The sequence below is a fragment of the Mesitornis unicolor genome, unplaced genomic scaffold (genome assembly GCF_000695765.1).
Source record: "Mesitornis unicolor isolate BGI_N332 unplaced genomic scaffold, ASM69576v1 scaffold5866, whole genome shotgun sequence".
NCBI classification, from domain to species: Eukaryota; Metazoa; Chordata; class Aves; order Mesitornithiformes; family Mesitornithidae; genus Mesitornis; species Mesitornis unicolor.
Window position 1 is genome coordinate 30,322 of NW_010188831.1, and position 20,100 is coordinate 50,421.

At 38.5% G+C, this 20,100-nt stretch overlaps 1 protein-coding gene across 2 annotated transcripts in view; it reads right to left on the bottom strand.

The window, feature by feature from the left end:
* The window catches only part of DOPEY1 (dopey family member 1), a 53,922-nt gene that overhangs the window by 19,242 nt on the left and 14,580 nt on the right, over positions 1 to 20,100 (bottom strand). For both annotated transcript variants that reach the window (XM_010185857.1, XM_010185858.1), the window contains exons 11-20: positions 17,798 to 17,912; positions 17,365 to 17,394; positions 16,729 to 16,962; positions 13,019 to 13,643; positions 9,666 to 9,940; positions 8,843 to 8,995; positions 5,045 to 5,145; positions 3,511 to 3,774; positions 828 to 2,813; positions 612 to 723 (exon numbers count right to left, since the gene is read on the bottom strand). In XM_010185857.1, the coding sequence (XP_010184159.1) occupies positions 612 to 723; positions 828 to 2,813; positions 3,511 to 3,774; positions 5,045 to 5,145; positions 8,843 to 8,995; positions 9,666 to 9,940; positions 13,019 to 13,643; positions 16,729 to 16,962; positions 17,365 to 17,394; positions 17,798 to 17,912 (3,895 nt within the window). The remainder of the gene's footprint in view (positions 1 to 611; positions 724 to 827; positions 2,814 to 3,510; positions 3,775 to 5,044; positions 5,146 to 8,842; positions 8,996 to 9,665; positions 9,941 to 13,018; positions 13,644 to 16,728; positions 16,963 to 17,364; positions 17,395 to 17,797; positions 17,913 to 20,100) is intronic.

Sequence of the window (20,100 nt, forward strand, 5' to 3'; positions counted from 1 at the left end):
TTATTTACTTGCTCAAACCACAAACACTCTTCAGTTACACCAAAATGTATGGAAGGCAAAGGGTCATAAGAACAACAACAAAAGAAACAACAAACAAAAAGCAAAACCAAGATTGCAGACAGAGCGGGGGGGCAATTTTCTTGCAGAATCTGGGCCAAAATCTTAACAGAGACTATGCTCACAAAATAAGATGTAAATATATTGCTTGACTAAAAAGGCAAATTGTAAATACACAAAAGGAACAGAAAGAGAACGTTTTGACATATTGCAAGATGAACACAGTCCAGTCAGAAAATAACAGAACAGGCACCAGTCTGGGAAGTTCCACAAAGTCAGCTCTAAGAATTCCTACTTTAGGTATTTCAGTACTAAAAAAACCCCCCAAAAGCAAACCAACCTAAAAAAATTGAAGACTATTCTCTTAAAAATATAATTAGTAGAAAAATAATTTCACTGTGAGATATGCATGTTATGAATAAAAACCATACTTGCAGCAAAGACAACATATTTGGTATTTTGCCCACCCAGATCTTAAATTCTGCTAATATAAACACAGTTCTTAATTTGCAGTGTACTGTATAGGAACCTCTCAGACACCCAGATAAGTTTACCTGATGATACTGCGTAGACGGATCCAGGAGGCAGTAATGAATTATTGTTGTGATCCCTTCTAACAAAGTGAGAACCATATCTGGGGGAGTGACTGATGCCATCCAGAGAGGCCTGCAATATGAATAATTTCTTTTAAAATGGTTTCATCTGGTTGCAGAGTAATTCAACACAATCAAATCTGCTTAGAAAGACGATACACCTCTACATACACATACCTGTTGTCAGACAATCCTGTTTCATATTTATACTGCTGAATTAAGTTATCCAAGTTCCTGCAGAGCTGAAGAGTCACCGAAACAACCACCCTCTGAAGAACTTTTCCCATGTAAGGCAACGTAGAAGTGATAAGGCCAATCCACTGGGGATGCATTTTGCAGGCACAGTGCTGGTGTAAAGCTCGGATCACTGCGCAGAGGAACATGCCTTGGCACGTTATTGGCTGGGAATGTAAGTACTGAAGAGAAGTCATCGGCTGCTGGGGACCAATGTGCTCCAAGTCCGTTATGACAAAGTCAAAGCCCGTTTCATTTTCCTCGGGCACAGTCAATACTCTGTGTTCCAGCACAATCAGCCGCTGAAGTACTTTTAAAAGCTGTGACTGCAGAGTACTACCATTATCAAATTCATCTTCAGAAAAATTTATAAGGCTGTCTTCAGAGAAACCTTCTTCTACAGTCACTATGTTTTTTCCAGCCAGCTTTTCACTGTGCCATTTCTGGGCACTGAAGATAGAAGACAGCAGGCAATGCAGGATCACTTTCTGAACCTTACACTTGGACAACATGTCCGAAATAAAACTAGGAAAGCCCTTTGCAGAGCTTTCTATCACTTTCGCCAACTCAGCAAAAAGAAGTGTCAGAATTTCTATACTCATCATTTGCATATTACGGTTTCCTATTAGATCCTGTGAGGTTACTTTAACGTGAGTTGGATAGTGGCTCCGCATGTAGTACAAACACAAGGAGATAAGAATTTCTATGTACATAGAGCTCCGAAAGTTATGGTTGGAATCAACTGGGATGTGACTATAGAAATCCTTGCCCATGACAGATATTCGATGCCTGGCCAGAAGATTCTGGAGCAACGACAGCTGAGGAGTGTATGCATTGTTGACACTGGTAGTGGAGATAGCACTTACAAAAGCTGAAGGATTTGTTTTCAAAATTGCTTTAATTGCAGAAAAAGCATACAGTGTCCTTGAAGAGTCATACAGCTGGAGATAGAGCAGCACATGTTGATACAACGGATGGATATTAAAGTTGGGAGATTTTCGTATTCCTGGGGACCCCACATCACTTTCTATTTCTGAAATTTCTCCTTCTCCACAACTATACCAGTTTTCTAAATCAAGACCATCACTAAAGAAGACATTTGTTTGTTTAAGCTTTTCTGTCTGTGCTTTCTTCTTCTCTTCATCTTTCTTTTTGGCTATTTTCACTTTAGGTTTTGCACCCGGTTGCTTACCAGCCTCTTTAACAATTGTTTCTTTTTCTGGCATTTTTTCTGGTACCTTTCCTTTAAAGTTGAACTGAATACTACTGTGACTTCGCTTTCTGGACTTCGATTCAGTGCAAGCAAGAGTGAGATCAGAGAGGGATTGCTGGCTTTCTGCAATACAGGGTGAAGAGTTATTTCTCGAAATTTCATCTCTTAAGCTCTCAAGTCCAGTCTCAGTTGAGGCTGACAGCAATCGGGAGCTGTCATTACTAAGCAAACTACTTTGGCTACTTTGAATATTTTGATCTTCACTTTTGGTCACCTCTACAGAGTTATCCAAAGGGCTGAATTTACACAAAGTATCCTCACAGTGTAGACTATGTTTAACTGGTTCAGGCTCTTCTCCAAGACCGCTTACAACTTTGGATATAAGATCCGTAACAACTTGCTGCACAATTTCATCAGGGGAGTCTTCTCTCAGAGTCTGAGAGCTATCTTGAGCACTCAGGCTTTCCGTTTCTACTTCGTAACTGATGTTGTCTCCCGTAGATGACTGAGAACAGCCAGAGTCAGAACTCTGCAGTATTTCAGCTTGATGGTCAGGAAGGTCAAAATCAGACACAACCATCGGTATGGTCTCACTGCTGGTACTCAACAAGGAAAGCCTGTCACTCAGAGGGTTGACGGTCAGGCTGAAATTCTCCATTTCATCCATAGCAAGTTGTTTTTCATTGCCTTCTTTAGGTATAATAAGTTGTCCTTGGCTTACAGGCACATCGGAAAATGCTTAAAGGAAAACACAACAGAATTTTATATACATGCTATTTGGTTCTTCAGAAAAAGAATTTAGAATTAAAATTTAGAATTTAAACTATTATTGAGACTTCAAATTACAAGGGCATGGTAAACAGAGTCTATCCACTTCACAGCAGAAAAAAATAATATGTTAGTAAGCAAATGACACACATTCACATAACCAAAGCAAGATTACTTTAGCAATGGACCTTAGCAAAACAATTCTACCATGAAACCTTAGGCAGTCTTATCTGCTTGTGTTTTCATGAAAAAAAGAATTATTAGTATGTTACTAAAATTACACAATACATGCAAACTCCTTCAAACCTTATCAGTATGTTTTCAGCCAGCCCCACATCACTGGTCCTAATTCGTAAAAGAATTTAATTTCTTGGTCAAGCTTCAAGCCATATTCTTAAGTTCTACTTAATTCAGTAAGACATTAGAAAATGCCCTGTATTAAAATACTTTCACAGCATCTTAATTTGAGCACAATAAAACTTCAACAACACTTGGGACACCCAAACTTGAATTAGAAAAAACATGCAGAAACGCACATCCAAGCAACAGCTACTCCAGCACTTTATGAGTTACTCTCAAAAATTTCTACTACATTTTTAATGCTGCTTGCAAATAAAGAAGTTACATAAGGAACTTGTTGTGTACATACCATCAGCACAGCTAAACTTCTGCATAAAGTGCTTTTCACAATCTTCTTCAGGGTGATAGGGAGATTTAGTCCAGTAACATTCGGCCTGTACTCGCTGAACAGAAACTCGCTGAGTTTTTGGGTGGAGAAGCAGTAGCAGCAAGGGCTCAAGAACCCTCGCAATATCATGTCTTTGAAGCACTTGATTTAACCAGGCTTGTCCCACTGACCATGTAGAACCATCCAAGCTATTAAGGCTGTCCAGCATGATAAACAAAGATCTAGAACAGAAAGAATAAACCTAGCACAAATTCTACACTACTCACAGAATCATCATATATCAAATTAAAATGGGATTAATTTCAACACGTCAGTACATACTCCAGTGTCTCCTCCATAAGAAACAGTAATTTTTGGGGATCCAAACTCTGCAACCTGAAGTTTCATATTTTAGACTAATGAAGAAATGGCCACGAAGAGCTAGTAATAAAGTCAGTTAAAATAACTGTTCTAATAGTAGCAGTTGCATAGTCAGTTCAGGTATTTGTACAGCTACTGGCATAACAAGCCTTGGTTGCCTATTATGTGCTAGTGCAGTATATGAAGTACAACTTTAACAGCCGGTGCACACAGATGCATGGAAAAGAGAAGATAACTTATTCAAAGATCTTGTCTTCAAGAATGGAGAGGAGAAATATACTTGTCAACTCAGCACTTCCTACTATCATTATTTTCTTCTTTTAATAGTTTAAGCCTTTAGAATCCTTTCCAGACTTGGGGAAAAACCACATATATATTGGACTCTGAACTGTACTGACTGTTGTCCATCCTCCAGTAGTACATGTTCATAAGCTTTTAGCTGTACATACGGAATTGATCACCACTTCTGCAGCGACAGTATCAAGTCAAATAAATAACAACCTTTTTACTCCATTTCCTACAGCTAAGTATATACTAGGAAATCTAAATAAGCACTTTTCCACAACATTTTTGCTAGCTGAGGAAGGAAAGACTAGTTCAGAGTCTGGAAAACCTAGTTTTTTCTATGAAGGCAGTCTGATACCAGAATGTAAAACAGAAATCATCTGCTGCTTGCTCTAAATGACATCTGACACAAAGCATGCAGAGTAAACACAAGAACTTTCATATCTTCGTGCTTACTTGCACTTTTGTTCTTAAGTTTTCTTAACTTTACTGTTACTTTCCATTTTCACATAACTCACTGCTGCATTGACCTCTCTCTCCTGCTTTTGTTTTTACCAAATCACAGCAAGAACTCAGATACTGTGTTCAGTGTATGCAAATATTTGAACCACAGTGACAGTCAATGAAGCGTGTGACCACTCCTGTCCTACTCTTTACAGCTACCAGAAAAATTTACAGTTTGCATAATCATTTTGTCCAAGACGAATTCATTTCTTGTCCTCCTTCCTTGCTCTCACAGTTACACTGTAGTTCTCCAACTTCTAAACAGTCTATGCTGCCAGTACAATGTCGGTAAAGATTTTGAAGCAAGATTATTTCAACTGAATCATGCTTGCAGTCACCAACCTGTCGAAGGTACGGCCAAAGGAAGACGACTTGTTAATATGAAGGTCACGGGTGAGATGCCATAGCACTGCAAACTTTGCATGAGCTTCCATTCTCACTTTCTGTGGACCAAATTATAGGTTAGTGCTATAAGAATACAACAGCCTTTAATAAGAACTAGGAAAAAAAGAGAGGTATACAGCAGCTTAAGAGACATAACGAAATTACTAAAATTAACTTCTTTGACTATGTGTTCAAATCCTGGTTTCTAACATTAAAAACAGTAATAGGCAACAATAGATCCCTGCAAACAATTTAACAGCATGGAAGGATTCTTCCTCATCTTGATCTTGGCTGCTTTAGTGTCAAAGTCTAGCTTGAAAAAGTTTTAAATACTTAATGTGATACCTTGAACAATACCTATTTCACTCTCAAAAGTTACACAGCTGTTTTCAGTGCATTTATGTATCAAGGCACTAGAAGACACCACGGTTTTGAATAGAAAAACTCAAGTATACAGAGGCCCAGAGAAGAGGCAGAGAAGGAAAAGAAATTTTTAGACATAGCATCTGGAATAATGGGATTAAAACACAGTATCCCTGGAAATAAGGGAACAAATGTAAGTTGGCTAGAAAGAGACTTCTTTCTAGCTAGACACAAAGTAGACAGAGTTCATCACTAACATCCCACATTTAGTTGTGAAACCGAGAGTTTTATTTGGACAAATAAGGACATGCTTACCGCCCAAAGGGCTCCTAATGACAAGTAATAAGATGCAGAATACTTAATGGTGAAAATGGTGTTTAAGGAACAATTTTTTATGCCCCTCTCTTTACTATGGCTGATCAAGGCAGAGTTACTCCAGCAAGGTTGTAAACAACAGTAAATGCCGTGCTATGACACCAATACATGGGTACATGTATTAAAACCAGCTTTAGCCAAGAGACAAGGAAGCCACTAAGCAGTTGAAGGGGTGAACAAACAACGCACAGCAATCAGGATGGTTAGACTGAAAAAAGCATGAACGTTACTTTCAAACAGAATCAGACCTTGAACTAAATTACCAGATGATAAGCAGAGAAAAGTAGGCGAAGATTTTCACTTGTCTGTTCTTAAAATACGTGCATATAGGGAATGAACAATAGATTTCTTTCTCTTTAATCAAAATGAGACCAAACTAAAAACTGCTGATAGCACTGTGACAATCTGGCATACTTCCAGACTTAATTTACAAGATGTAGCTTGAGCAGCTTTGCAGCAGCTAATACAGCCAGTATCTGCCACAATAATGAAAATTTTAAAGTTATAAAAAATGACAATTACAGAAAGGACACAAGACAGGTCACATTAGATGTACACTAAAAAAACAAACCACCACAAGAGAAACAACAGCATTCTGGAAAGTAAAGCAAGCATCACATGTATTTAGAAAAAATATGCTCCTTACAGGGAAAATAAAACCCCAACACTGCTAAAAAATACATACAGTTACACAAACCTATTCACTAATATCTGCTGAGTAAAGAGTGAAAATACCAATTGTCAGACACATACAGATGACTCCACGTAAGCCCTTGCAATCCATGCTGGGAAGATGTAAGAAATTACTGTTTTCACAGTGAGGTTGGCAGAAATGAGCGAGCGCCACATCCATAATCACAGCAGTTCACAGAGCAGCCTAACAAGTGAAACTATGAATCATCGGCAGTTACAGCAATATGCCGAGCTGTAAGCTGCTGTGACTGACAGATTGACTCACATTCACTTTTGGTGACCTGGCTACTCTGGTAGAAAGGCAAAAAGGTAACTGCTTCTCAGGTCACACAAACAAGGGCTGCTAGAGCATGCAAGCAAGGAACTCCCTATCACTCATTATGTTGGGGTTGTGAAAACAGTTCATGTATCTAAAATGTAAAGTATTACAAAGGCTTCAACTCAAATGTCAATTTGACAGTCTATCTAAAATAAATTCTTAGGGGACGGAAAAAAAATAAAATAAATAGTACCTGTCATAACAGGCAGAACTCCTACTGACCACAGTAAAAGCTAAGCATGTGCTTTATATATTGAGAAGCAGAGCATAACTTCTGGTAGAAGATAAAGTCTCCTACATAAGTGTGCTGCTGAATGCTGAAAAGCCCCCTTTGTCAAGCATGACTCAGAGGCTCACCACAGACCTAAACGAAAAAGGCCAGCAGTGCGATAAGAGACCTTTGAGCAGCAATAAAGAATGGGAGAAATCCACCAAGTTGGGTCATGAGCAAACATTAGAACCTGTGGTTCCAGAACAGGACAAGTGACAAAGTAATAAGAAGAAACCAAACAGCGTTATAGGAGGCAAAGAAGCAGTCCTCTGATCACTCAAGGGATTCTGCTCAGATTATAGCCCATGGCTTTTGACATGAAGAAGAGATAGAAATTAAAGACCTTCAAGAAAAGAGCAGCCTCAGTGGCACAGTGCAAAGAAATGCACGGAGGACTTGTCAAGCAGAGCTGAGTAGGCAAGTGCCTTTCCCACAAAGACACAGATGCACATAAAACTGGCAATTTTCGTTAGAGCAATTTATTAGCTGCCCTTGAGAACTGGCAAACATGGCAGAACTAGTCAAAATTGAAGTCTTCCAAGGACAAGTAATCAGAGAAGAGAGGTGTCACGTGAGAGTGGAGTTCAAATTGTACAGAAGCCGCATTGTTGACAGTATCCAGTTACTGCAACTCATCCGCTTCCCTAAGGGGGAAAAGAGCCTCAGAGAAACACTTCAGCTGGACACAGGTAACTGAGAGAAGCATCAGAAGATTAAGCTCAGAAACACAAAGCACAGATTTTGGGATCCGGAAATAAAGTCTTGTTAACTGCAAGCTGCTCTTTTGTCTTACAGCTACATTAACTCTTACAAAAAGAGCCAGAATCAGGTAACAAATAAAAACAGTCACAAAGGAAAGAAAAGAAAAAACAATTCACTGCTGCTTAAAAGAGAGACAATGGAAGCCGAAGCAGCAAAGGAACAGTATAAAATGCAGCAGACTCATAAGGATGTGTCTCACAGAATGGGAAAGGAATTGAATACAGTTCTCAAACTGTAAAAAGAAGGTGGTGACACAAAGAGAAAGGCAGTAAGGACACCTCAGCTGAGACACAGAGGAAAAAAAAGTAGAGAAATATAAAGGGGACCACATACGGCTGTCTTAAGAAAGAAGCAATCTAGCCCCACTATCAAGAAAAACAAGAGAGACGTGGTGATGACAACAACCTGGCTCTTGCTCCTTCTCCAAGTTCTGTGCAGGAAAGGAAGCAGAAGGTCCAGGTGCTACAGCAGGAGAAATTATTAGACAAGGTGCAAGAACTAGATTACATAGGAGGGAGCACACCAGAGGACTGAACTGCAGTTGGTTTGGACACAGTAAAAGAAAGCATGCTTAAATTTGATGGAGCTGTACAGGGAAAGAAGAATGGTCAGGACAACTGGAATGGAACCTAGAAAATCTGTATTCAATCACTACATGACAAACACTTTCCATAGGTTTGTGAAACACCAAGACATCATGAAAACAGGACTCGACTACTACAGACAAAGTTAAGGTTTCTTGTGAGTGAGAATAGAGGAAAGAGGGTGGTAGTGTCAGGGTGGACAAATCTGGTGTTCTGCATGCAAGCAGAAGGTAAGAGTATTTTTAATGTTCAAAACAATCCATGTATGGCAACATTTCTTCAACACTGAAGTTATTTATGCCCTTCTCTGAGGCACCAAGTCCTTTTTCTAAATACTTCTACACTTACATACTTAAAGTCATCTTTTAGTAAATATATGAGCAACTTGCCTTGTCTCTGTGAGTCAGCTGCTGACTAATGACATCTTCACAAATGCTAGAAGACGGAACGAGGTTGTGCAGCTGGTAGAAGAGCTCCACACTCTTCTGATGATGCTGAGGAGTTCCATCACCCAACTGGTCCCAGAGCGTTAAAGCTATATGCTTTGTACACAAAAATAGAAGGTGCAGGAGACACGTGAATGAGCACCGTGCCTTGTTTTGCTCTACACTACATATACACTACTCTATATAAAGATGGGAGACACTACATCTGCTCACACCACATGACCAACAGGCAATTTATAAACTGCAAACGGTTCTTTTTTTGTTCATATGAACATAAGGACCTGTTGGAAACACCGCAATAACTTACTACATACAAAATTCCTGCTAGGAGTCAGAACTCACAGGCATCTCCAGAAATAAGTTTTCACTGTATATAACTACATAATACACCCTGCTGCCTTTTGTAAATGATTTCCTACATAAATTACAAAAATGCAGAGATTGTGGTTTTCCAGACTCCTACACTGTGCACATCTCAGTTTCATACCTTTGCTAATTAATGATGCTATTCAATCAGGGTTTATTTACATTTTTAAAATATTCATTCAAACAGGGATTTTTACCCCAGCAGTCAGTAAGACAATCACAGTGGGAAAACTTATTATGTATTTTCATTTAGAGTTTAACACAGGTTACAACTGTTAGCAAAATACTCAGCAAGAAGATTTGGTTCACCATACCAAGGACAGTAAAGTGGCAAAGGCTGTCAGTCCTCACCAGCCAGGAAAAGAAGTAAAGAAAACAGCAATGAGTAACTGCACTGTACCTTAAAGAAATCTGTCTTTTCAGCCATGTATCTGAGATTGCCTTGAGTAAGAGGAGGTCTGATGACCACAGCCACTCTGCCCTGGTTAGGGCTGAGAGGCTGAGCAGTTTCCACACTGTTCAGATTTTCTCCAGTGACGAGAGCCACAGATTGAGTCAATCCAACCAAGTCCATCACAAGGGAAATCGTAACGCCCTGAACACTGAAATCACTCGCTTGCTTGCAAGCATTCATTAAAGTCTGCAGCCACAGTGGAGGCAGTACTTGTTCACAGTCTGAAATAAAAATCACAGATGATACATTCATTTAACAATTTTAAATATTGTGAATATTTCCTCTTACGTCCCATAACCACATGAACAATTGTCCTTTGTCTTCCATATTTCAACCTGTTCATTGTATGGGGTTAGGAGAAAGATACTGCATGATGTATGACTATCTTTAAAATAATTTAAAAAGTAATACAATATTGTACAACTTCAAACTTTTGGCAAGCAAAAATAAATAGGAAAATTTAAACAAGGAGGAGAAAAATAATTTTTTATGAAAATGCCATAATGTAAAATCCACACGATTTCATGTTCTAGACAAAAACAGACTTCTAGTAGTTTGTGCATCCTTTTATTCACTTTCCTCCTTCAGGAAATTCTTGACCAGTAATCAAGTCTTAACATCAGAGCTTGTAGTCTGGAATAATTCTGTAGTATTTTATATATATATAAAATATTATCATATATATTTCATATGTTACATTATATAGATATTAGAATATACATACCTGCAGAATTATTTACACACACACACACACACACACACATATATATATAAAATAAAGTTTAAACAGACAGAAAATATAAAGAATTCCCTTGCAACATTTTAAAAGTAAAAGTATCTGTGAAAATGGATGTTTTGGGTGGCAGAAACTCGATCCTATCAGAAGACAGACACTCTGTTTCCACTGTAGGTGGTTGTTTTCCCCTTCTTACCATACCCTCATTTAATACCATACACCGGCCTGACAATGCAAGTGTCTTTGAAGTTCACAGTCACCTCTCCAAGTGAAAAACGCACCCTTCTACTTTAGAGGTACCAAAGCAATTTTTCTTAAAACTTCAAAAGAACTCTTGATTGTGTTGCTGAAACAGACAAATGCTGCTCCAATCAGACACAAGTGAAGAAGTAGTATTTAATAGGCACAAATACAGCATCTATTTAGATCTGAGAGGACAATGCCATTTCTAATTTAAATCCACAATAGTTAATTTTGCAATTCAAGTTGGAGCCTAAATACACATAACAGCTCCACACAATGTTCTAGAGCTCACAGATATAAATGTTACTCTGAGCTTGACTCAGCTCCCTTTTTGATTTCTTCAATTAAAAACAGCACGCATTTATCTGAGAAATGAAGCATACAGCAAACTTTAAGCACAATTTTGTTCTATCAATATCAGATTAATTTGGTTCCTTCACAATAAACAGACTGATGACTCTCACCATTGATTCAAGGCAACTGGGTCACATCACTAATGCAACCCAAAACATGTTCCAAATTTAGGAACTCTTCAATAAAAACAGCCTCTTCTGCAGTAGAAACACCTATCAATAGATGCAGAAATGGCTGGTGTGCAAATTACGGGAGCCACCTGCTCCCATTCTCCATTCACCAATATTCGCTGTTACGGGAAGCAACTCTCCTGAGTGAGCTCCGCAGCCCCATTCCAAGTGCTACTGCCATCCGCCCTGCCGCTCTGTGCAGCACATGTTGACATCCCAAACAAAATCCCTCCCCTGCTGATTTCAACAGCTTACAACGTATACCTGTTCCTCAAAGTCACACTCTTTAATAGACTGCAAATGCAACGTCACACATGGGAAGAAGCAGATGATGAACCAGCAACGCAAATGGAAGAATTAAAGTCAAAAGGATTCCTAGAGCCACTGTCTTCATATGAGGCACGTACTGCTCAAGCTCCACAGGCGAGGCAGAGATAACCAAAAGTGCTATATCCACAGAAAAGTAATAAGCAAACAGATTGTTTTGAAAAAATATTTTTAGTCTTCTGCCACAACACTCACTTGTAGGCTGCTAGTGTTTGGGGGGGAAAAACCCAAACAACCAAAATCCACCACCAAAATAACCTCACATTTTTCAGGGTGATGCTACAGAAGCGCAAATATCCTGTGCTAGATCTTTTACAAAAGGTAAACGGATCTTTTGTAAAAGGCAGACATCCCTTTAGCCTTGGAATATCCTTAATTAATAAACAGCTGTAAGCAAGTTACCTCCAACTGACATAAATATTTGCTATGTCTGGATCTCACAAAGCCAAAGATATACTCTGTTCCTGGCTGTTTAATGAAGACACACACAACACATCTTAAAGACTACAGGAACAGAAGCAGCAGCCACATGAAATTGTTTCCAAAAGCCTATTCACCTCCAAGCAGTGCCCACTGCTCAGCCTTTAACAGATTTTAGAAAGTTGTGGATAATAACAAAGCTGCAACCATGAAGTATCCCAGAAAAAGTAAAATCACAGCAGACAACTGTGACAGTAGCCAAAATCACTGTAGCTGATTCTTGCATGCTCCAAGCATACCCATGATACCATTTTAAGACAGCAACAATCAAACTACAGACCAGAAGAGGAATCAAAATTGAACTATAAATTGAAGAGGTTACAAACTGTAACAATAACTGCCGAGCTAAAACGTCCCGTTTTACAGTAATCCAGAACTGTCAACATTTTAACCACAATTCTGTATCTGTGCCACCTATTTTTGAACACATTCACAGCTCACACACCCCACCATTTTTATTTTGTTTTCTAATGCGACTGTAGCTAGAGGAATTGTTTGCAAGAACTGTTCCTTTAAGAGGAGCAAAGTAAAATGAATTTCTTCCTTCTCTGGTATGATTTTTATTGGACAGAAGCACGTAATTTCCATGTATTGCACAAAGTGATCAACTTGCACATCAACCCAAAAGCGCTAAAACAAAGCTAAAAAACTTGATGTCAGCTGCAGCTATTACAAAATAGGACTAAGAAAACATTGTGGACCATACAGTAAAGAGGAACATCTGAAAATCTAGATTCTACTCTCAGGCTTCAGTTTGCATAGTTATATCTGTTACCCTAATATTAATTACTGTCAAGTCCCAGGCCAGCAATATTCTTAAAATCCATGAGAAAATAGTTCAGTTTCCCAAAAGCAAACCCATCAATACAGAAGCAAGCTTACATTTCTGAGAGGAACAGCAAACAGCAACACACACAAAGCATGAGCAGTATCACTTTAAATTAAAAGAACTATTTTAGAAGCAAAGAAGAAAGAAGAGCGCAGCTCACCAACGTCAGGCTTCCCAGGATGTAATTCCGAAGTACGGTTTCCTTCAGCAATGTAAACGGGAAAGCTTGAACATTCAAGATAGAGCTGACAAGCAGCAATAAAGGCAGGAAGGTATTCTTTCGGTGTTTTCTTCTTGTTTGTTTTCTTCACCTTAGCATCAACTTGTGATTCTCTGTCCCATTTTGTGGTCTGTCCTTGATCTCTAGTGGGGTCTACCGGAAGCTCTGCCCCTAAGGGCTGAGACAAGGAATTACTCTGAATGATATACAGGTTGATAAATCTGGTTAAAAACTGCTGGACATACTCCAAACAGCACTGCATTGCAGTCTTTTGGATGGTTTTCCCACTTCGAGGTGCTGTCCCCTGTGCCATTATGGAAGGAGGCTGCACAATGGTCTCCTCAGATCCCACGGTTGATGCTGTTTCAGTCTCTGAGGATGTGCTACCCATGATAGGAATGCCAGGAGCACTGTGTCCTTCATTCAGCGCTCTGTCAATGTCATCAGCTGTGTCTGCCTGGTACTGCACAAAATCAGTGAAGCCACTCTCTGACGATCGACTGCTCGGAGGATTTTCACCATCTTCAAACACATCACTAGGATTTTCAAGTGAAACTGATGGTACCTGAGCGAGATTAAAGTTTAATGACTGTTCAGAGTGGGTTATTTAGGTCCTAGTGAGAAAATACCTATTTGCTTCTCTGTTTGAAAGCAACAATTCTATTCCACAGTTTTAAATCTATTCATATAAATACATTTTATGCAAAATTATCTTTGGTGTTTCAATACGCTTGCCAGATCAAGTGAACTATTAAAAAAAAAAGCACACACTGTCTATCAGGCAAAATACTTTAAATATTACTGGTTTTAACATTTCCTTCATACCATAGTCATGTCTGTTTTAATGAGAGAATGCTGAAATGCATAGGCACAGGTATTATTAATTCATACCGCATTATAAATCAATATATTTACACATCAAATAAAAGCCCTCATTTCCAGCAGGAAGCAAGACATTGAACAATATTGCTTATGGTCACTTTAGCTAGCAAGATTCTTTCACTGCTTTAGATTTTAGCATGTTCTACAGAAGGACAAGATATTTATCTGTTAATCAGAAACTGCTGCAGTCATAAAGGGGTAAAAAATGCGTGCAGGCAATGGAGAGACAAAGATGTCAGCCAAGAAGAATGGGGAGACTTGAGAGAGTAGGAGAAAGTCTACACTTCTCTAATCATAAAGTTCCCACTGTAAAAGCAAATAATCACATCGATTTTCTTTTAACCTAATAACTGTCTAGATATACCAATGACAGAAGAACCACAACTCTTCAAGTTCTGTCTCACCGGGAAGGCAGGATTAGCATCATTTAACATTACAACCGTAAGCTGTCAAAACACCTTAAAAAAAGTTAACTGTGGAGCTGTACAAGAATAAAATCATAATCTCAAAACCATTCTTCCCACTTGCACATTTATGCTAATAAAGCCAGCTCAATTTCTCAGCAAAATTTATGCTCTTTGACTTAAGAAATTGTCTATTAAATGTGGGTGGAATCTTAACTCACGGATGTATATATGGTACAACTTTAACTAGCATCTTTCTTCTTAGATCCCAGTTCCGAGATTTGAAAGTTGGGGATTTTCTTCAAACACAAAGTTATAATTATGAAAGAAGAAAATAAACTTTCATTTTAAAACTACTAATCATTCTAGAAAAGAAAAAATCATCTCCTAGAAACAAGAAAGAAAGGTTGCTCCAGCAACAGCAGCCCTTCATGACACATTGCACGCAGTAATTCCTCATCAGTTCAGAATATGCACAAATCTGATTAATGATTTCTACTCAGAAAGAACTCATGGTGGCTTTCAGGGCTGCTCTGGCCTCCCGCAGTCTTGTTGTTAATTGGTAGCAGTCTCTGCTTCCTGGTGAGAATGTGAGGTGAACACAGAAACAACTTCAACAGAAATGCATAGATCAGTGGGAGTAAATGCAGGTAAAGAACAGGCCCACACACTTCTCCTCTAGCTGTCTTACCAGTGATGGCAGATGCTGCCTGAAATCTAACAGGCCCAGAAGTTGTCTGGCTGGCTGACATCCTAATCACTAGCTGTCTTAAACACAGAATTTGAGCATAATCTTAAAATCTGAACAGCTTTTTGATGAATATTTTAAAACTTTATTATATATGGTGAATGACATCTTTCTTTACAAGAGATGGTGTAAGAATGAAAATAAAAGTTTGTTTGAGATAACTTTCACCATCTCCTGTGTTCATATGTACTAAAAAGCTTGGAAAGACAGAGTGATCCTGTCTTGGAAAATACAACGTAAAAGAGATCAGAAACACAGTAATTAATTTCATTCTCTCTCTTAACATAAGCCATGGTTACGTATGAGACAGCTGTAATTGAAAGAAGAAAGGCCATTGAAGGTTCAAAGGGCAACAGAATTAAATCACAACAGGCTTTATAAAAAAAAAAAAAGATGAAAAGATCTTTATCAAAGACTGGAACAGGGTGCCCAGCGAAGCGGTGGAATCACCACCCTTGGATGCATTTAAAAGCTGACTAGATATGGTGCTAAGGGACATGGTTTACAAGTGGGCATGGTAGAGTTAGATAACGGTTGGATTAGATGATCTTAAAGATCTTTTCCAATCATAAAGATTCTGTGATTCTATGAAAACAAACAATGATGTACTGAGTAAGTCAAGTGGAGAGCCACCACAGGAGCACCTGACATACAAGGAAAGCTCAGAGTTGGATTTGCTTAGTCATAAGGAAAAGAATGGCAGGAGTTGTGGAGGGGGAGAAGGTGTCTTTATCACCGTCTGTGACTTCTCATTAGGTAAGTGAGAAGATGAAGGCATGCTCAAAACTCCACGGTGAAAGAACAAGTCAACAAACACAAGCTGCAACAATGGAAATTCTGATTAAATAAGACAGTGCAAACAAAGAAGCTGTATAGAGAAGTTGTAGAAGCTTCACCCTTGGAGATACTCAAAACTAAGCTGGATATGACCTGATCTAGCCTTAGAGTAGAATCTAACTTTGAAGTCAGCCCTGCTTTGAGCAGTGACCTACAACTGTCATTTCCAACCTAAATTATTCTATGATGTTATTCTAGTTTCTTCAGCTGGAGAATAACGATTTCAGGGCATGTCACCTTACAAAGCCACAGTTGTGTAGACCAAATTAGACAATGTTAAAAAGAAAGAGCTGCTGGGTGGTTTGTTTCTTTTATTTCTTTATGAAATTATTCTAAGAACTTAACAGTGACAGTAAAATAACTGATGGGTATTAACCTGATGCCCATAAATTGGGTGAGAGGCAGATTTACACATGCCTGATATGTAACCAAAATGGAGAATTTCTTTTGAGTCTTGTTATTCTGTGTGATCAGACTCCTGATGTGCATTACAACTTAAAACCTTAGTTGATTAATTCATTTTTAGGCCCTGATTCTGAAGTGATTTATGCATGTATAGTATTACACTTAGATAAAACCCCTTAAGAATCAAACCTTTTATGACAATGAAGTGCACAATTGTAATTTCTTTTGATGATCCAAGTTTCATGTGTATTGTTGTACATTAAACTAAATCTAATCAAAGACCTGTAGGTGGTTCAGCACAGACTTAGAAAGCCCACTTTTCCTTTCCACACAAAAAGTATTTTTCCAAGATGCTGTGAAACACAATCGGGTACCTTTTTGTTTTCCCATTCTTTGATGGAGCTGCTGTGTCCACTGGGAAGCTGCAGAACACCATCTGTACCAGCAGATAGCAATGGGGGTTGAACCTTACTGAGGATCTTCGAGCAGAGTCTGAGAGAATCAGTAAGCTCAGACAAGTGCAAAGTCTGGAGATGGCTCGTCAGTGCAGAAATCATCCTGAGCAACAGCTGAGGCAAGTGTTCTGTCTGTATTTCAATGTAAGTCTCCTAACGAAGTAATAATAAAATTCATTAATTGTAACACCAAATTCCACCCTGAAAGTTATCATCTATAACAGTGGTACCTATCATTTGCTTAACTGTGCTCCAAACAGACAGAACATGGAAAAAAGGAAAATTAATATCTTAATATCCAAGAACAAGAAATACATGCTTTACTTAAACAAATACACAGTTATCTTTACGGTTGGATATCCAACAAATAGAAATCTATTTAGCTCTTCTTCAGAATTTTACATCTTGTTCATTACACGACAAACACATTACAAAACATAACAATAAGGCTAAAGAATGCTACTACTATTACTTAAATAGACTTAATATAAAAGTTTAAGAATGAAAGATAAACAAGTTATTAAGAACTAAAGGAAAACAGGCTGATTGCCATACCTGACACAGCACTCTCATACTTCTAGTAGGCTTTGAAATGAGAAAGCAAAGAATTGAGGAAAGACAGGTATAGAAAAAACAGTTCTAACAGTCTTTGCTACATTAAGCAATGGCAACAGAAAAAGAAGATATATCTTTAGTGAAATTTTAAAAGAGCCTTAAAAGCAAGCTGCACATCTAAACTGGCATATCAAACTACAGAAGATGATACTTGTAACAAATACAGTGCAGTTTTAGAGAAAAGAAATTGTGGACAGACAAAAATATCCAACCAGTCTGTAAAGAACCATACAGTGAACTCAAAACTTCTTCTAAAGGTGTCCACCAATTTGTGGCAAAATATTTTCAGGAAAAAACAATTAATAAAGCAGATATAGCATTTCTGTAGAATATACAGAATCCCAGTATTAGCAACAATTAAAGCAGTTCTTACCAAAGAAACTATATCCAACAAAAAATCCACTAACAAGCAGAAATTTGTCAGGGGTAACTCAGATTGCTCACTACCACCTCCAGGCCCAGTCTGAAGTCTGGCATGTAATGTCCTCCTGCAAAATTCAAATACGGTTTCATGGTATTTTTTCCCCTCTCTCTTACACTGACAATGTTTCTGTAACTTAATGCAAAGCTGTACACATCAGGGATACTCCCTGTAAACAAGTAAACAATCTCTCCTGTTACCATTAAGCAGCTCATTTGGCCCCAACGCACGATATCAGAAAAAGCAGCAACCAGCCTTTCACGGTAGTCCAGTCTTCATTCATAAAATAAGGAAATTCAGGCTACAGGAAACTGCATTTGTGACCCCACCATACACAACAGTATTTACTAGTATGAGCATGGGCACCAATAACAGGATTAAGGGATGGTGTTACCGAAAGCACAGTAATTTTGAAGAGATCCAAACCCAAGGCATTAAGCACTTGAGATAAAGAGAACCAAAAGTGAAACAAAAGGCCCATGAAGCTTTAAAGCTGTGCAAGAGGAAAACAAAACAAGCTCTTCTAAATGTCCACTTCAACTTCAGCTGACCACATTGTTTTACTACTGACAAGAACTCATAATCCGATGAGTTTTATTGCTACGTAAAGTAAGACAGAACACAAATCCCCTATGAAATCATGTTGCAATCTGACAATATTATAAGCAAAAGATATGAAAAAGGGAGTTTTTGTTTCTCCAATTCATTAATTATGCTGTGGGTGGTAGTGGGGGAGGTGTCACTTTACCAGTGATAGTTATGCTAATCCTTTCCCTCTGTTCTGGAAGGGCTCATGAACATATATGCCAGAACTGAAAACAGGAATTACTTGAAATAATAGAAGCATTACAGAAACCAAGTCTGAAACAATGACAGTAAGTACTTATCAAAATATTTCTAAAATATTTAAAAAATAATATTTAAATTGCATTAAATTTCAGTAACCTACGTTTGAAAAGCAGCACTGTACTTAACCCACACCTCCACTGGGTTACTGTATCTCTCTAACAGACAATTCTCTTCATAAAACTAGCGGCCTCTTTCACCGTTCAGTGAAATGATCCCTTTGTGTAAGTCACAACACAAATTCTTTTTCACATCCTGTGCTCCTACTGAGAAAGAGACACTGTTTCATGAACTACTGCAATACCTCATCAAGGATGACTTGAATCCAACTCAGTGAGCCCCTTATCAAAAATAGTTTTGAGAGAAGGCTCAATAGCAGTGAGCAATACTTCTAACAGAAAAAACCCACTAGATACAAGAAATCCTATCTGTAATTTTTAGTAGGGGAAAATCGTAAGAAAAAGCCTAAGACAAATTCAGAGAGATCTCTAAATCATGTTCAAAGTAATAACTGATTTAGCAATCAGACTAGGTGATATGAAAATAACTTACAGATTCAGGGTTTAAACTAAACTGGTTACATTTTCACTTACAGCAGCTCAAGTAGAAAAACAGAAACCAAACAAAACAAAACCCCACAACCAAAAAACATTCTCCAGATTCTATTTATTTATTAATAAAGGATCTGGTATCCATGCTTACAGTAACACCTACTTACATGCAGAGAAATTCTCACCTGCATTTTGGTTGTTGAAAGTTTTCTTCACTTCAGCAATTTAGTCCAATGCACAAAAATTGAGTCACAGACATGCTGGAAGGGATTTCATTCTAGTCCAACCTCTCACGCTGAGCAGGAGTGCTAACATCACTAGACAAATTCATTCACAGTTTTGTCTAGCAGAGTCCTGGAAATCTCCCAAGGAGGCTCCACAGCCTTCCTGGGCAACCTGTTCCACTGCTGCACTACACTCCTAGCAGAGCTCTTCCAAAAGTCCAACCGGAGCCCCTAAGCCAACACTTATTTTTGCTGTCCCTTGTTTCACTATCGGCCATTACCAAAAGTATGGCTCTATCAACTTTGTAAATGCTCTTCAGGAAGTCATAGGCTGCTATTCAAGCCTGCTCTTTGCCAGGCTAAACAAACTCACCTACCTCAACCTCCTATGCAGTGGCCTATGACTCTGACCATCTTAACAGTCCTCTCCTAGAGCCTCTACAGTTTCTCAATGTTCCTCCTCAAGTGAGGTGCCCAAAGCTGGACACGATATTCCACATGTGACCTTAGAAACACTAAATGAAAGGAAAAATAACTTCCTTTCACCTGCTGACAATGCTTCCCCTAATGTAGCCCAAAAAACAGTTTTCTTTGCTTCTGACAGCCCACTGTTGGCTCATAGACACCTTAGTGT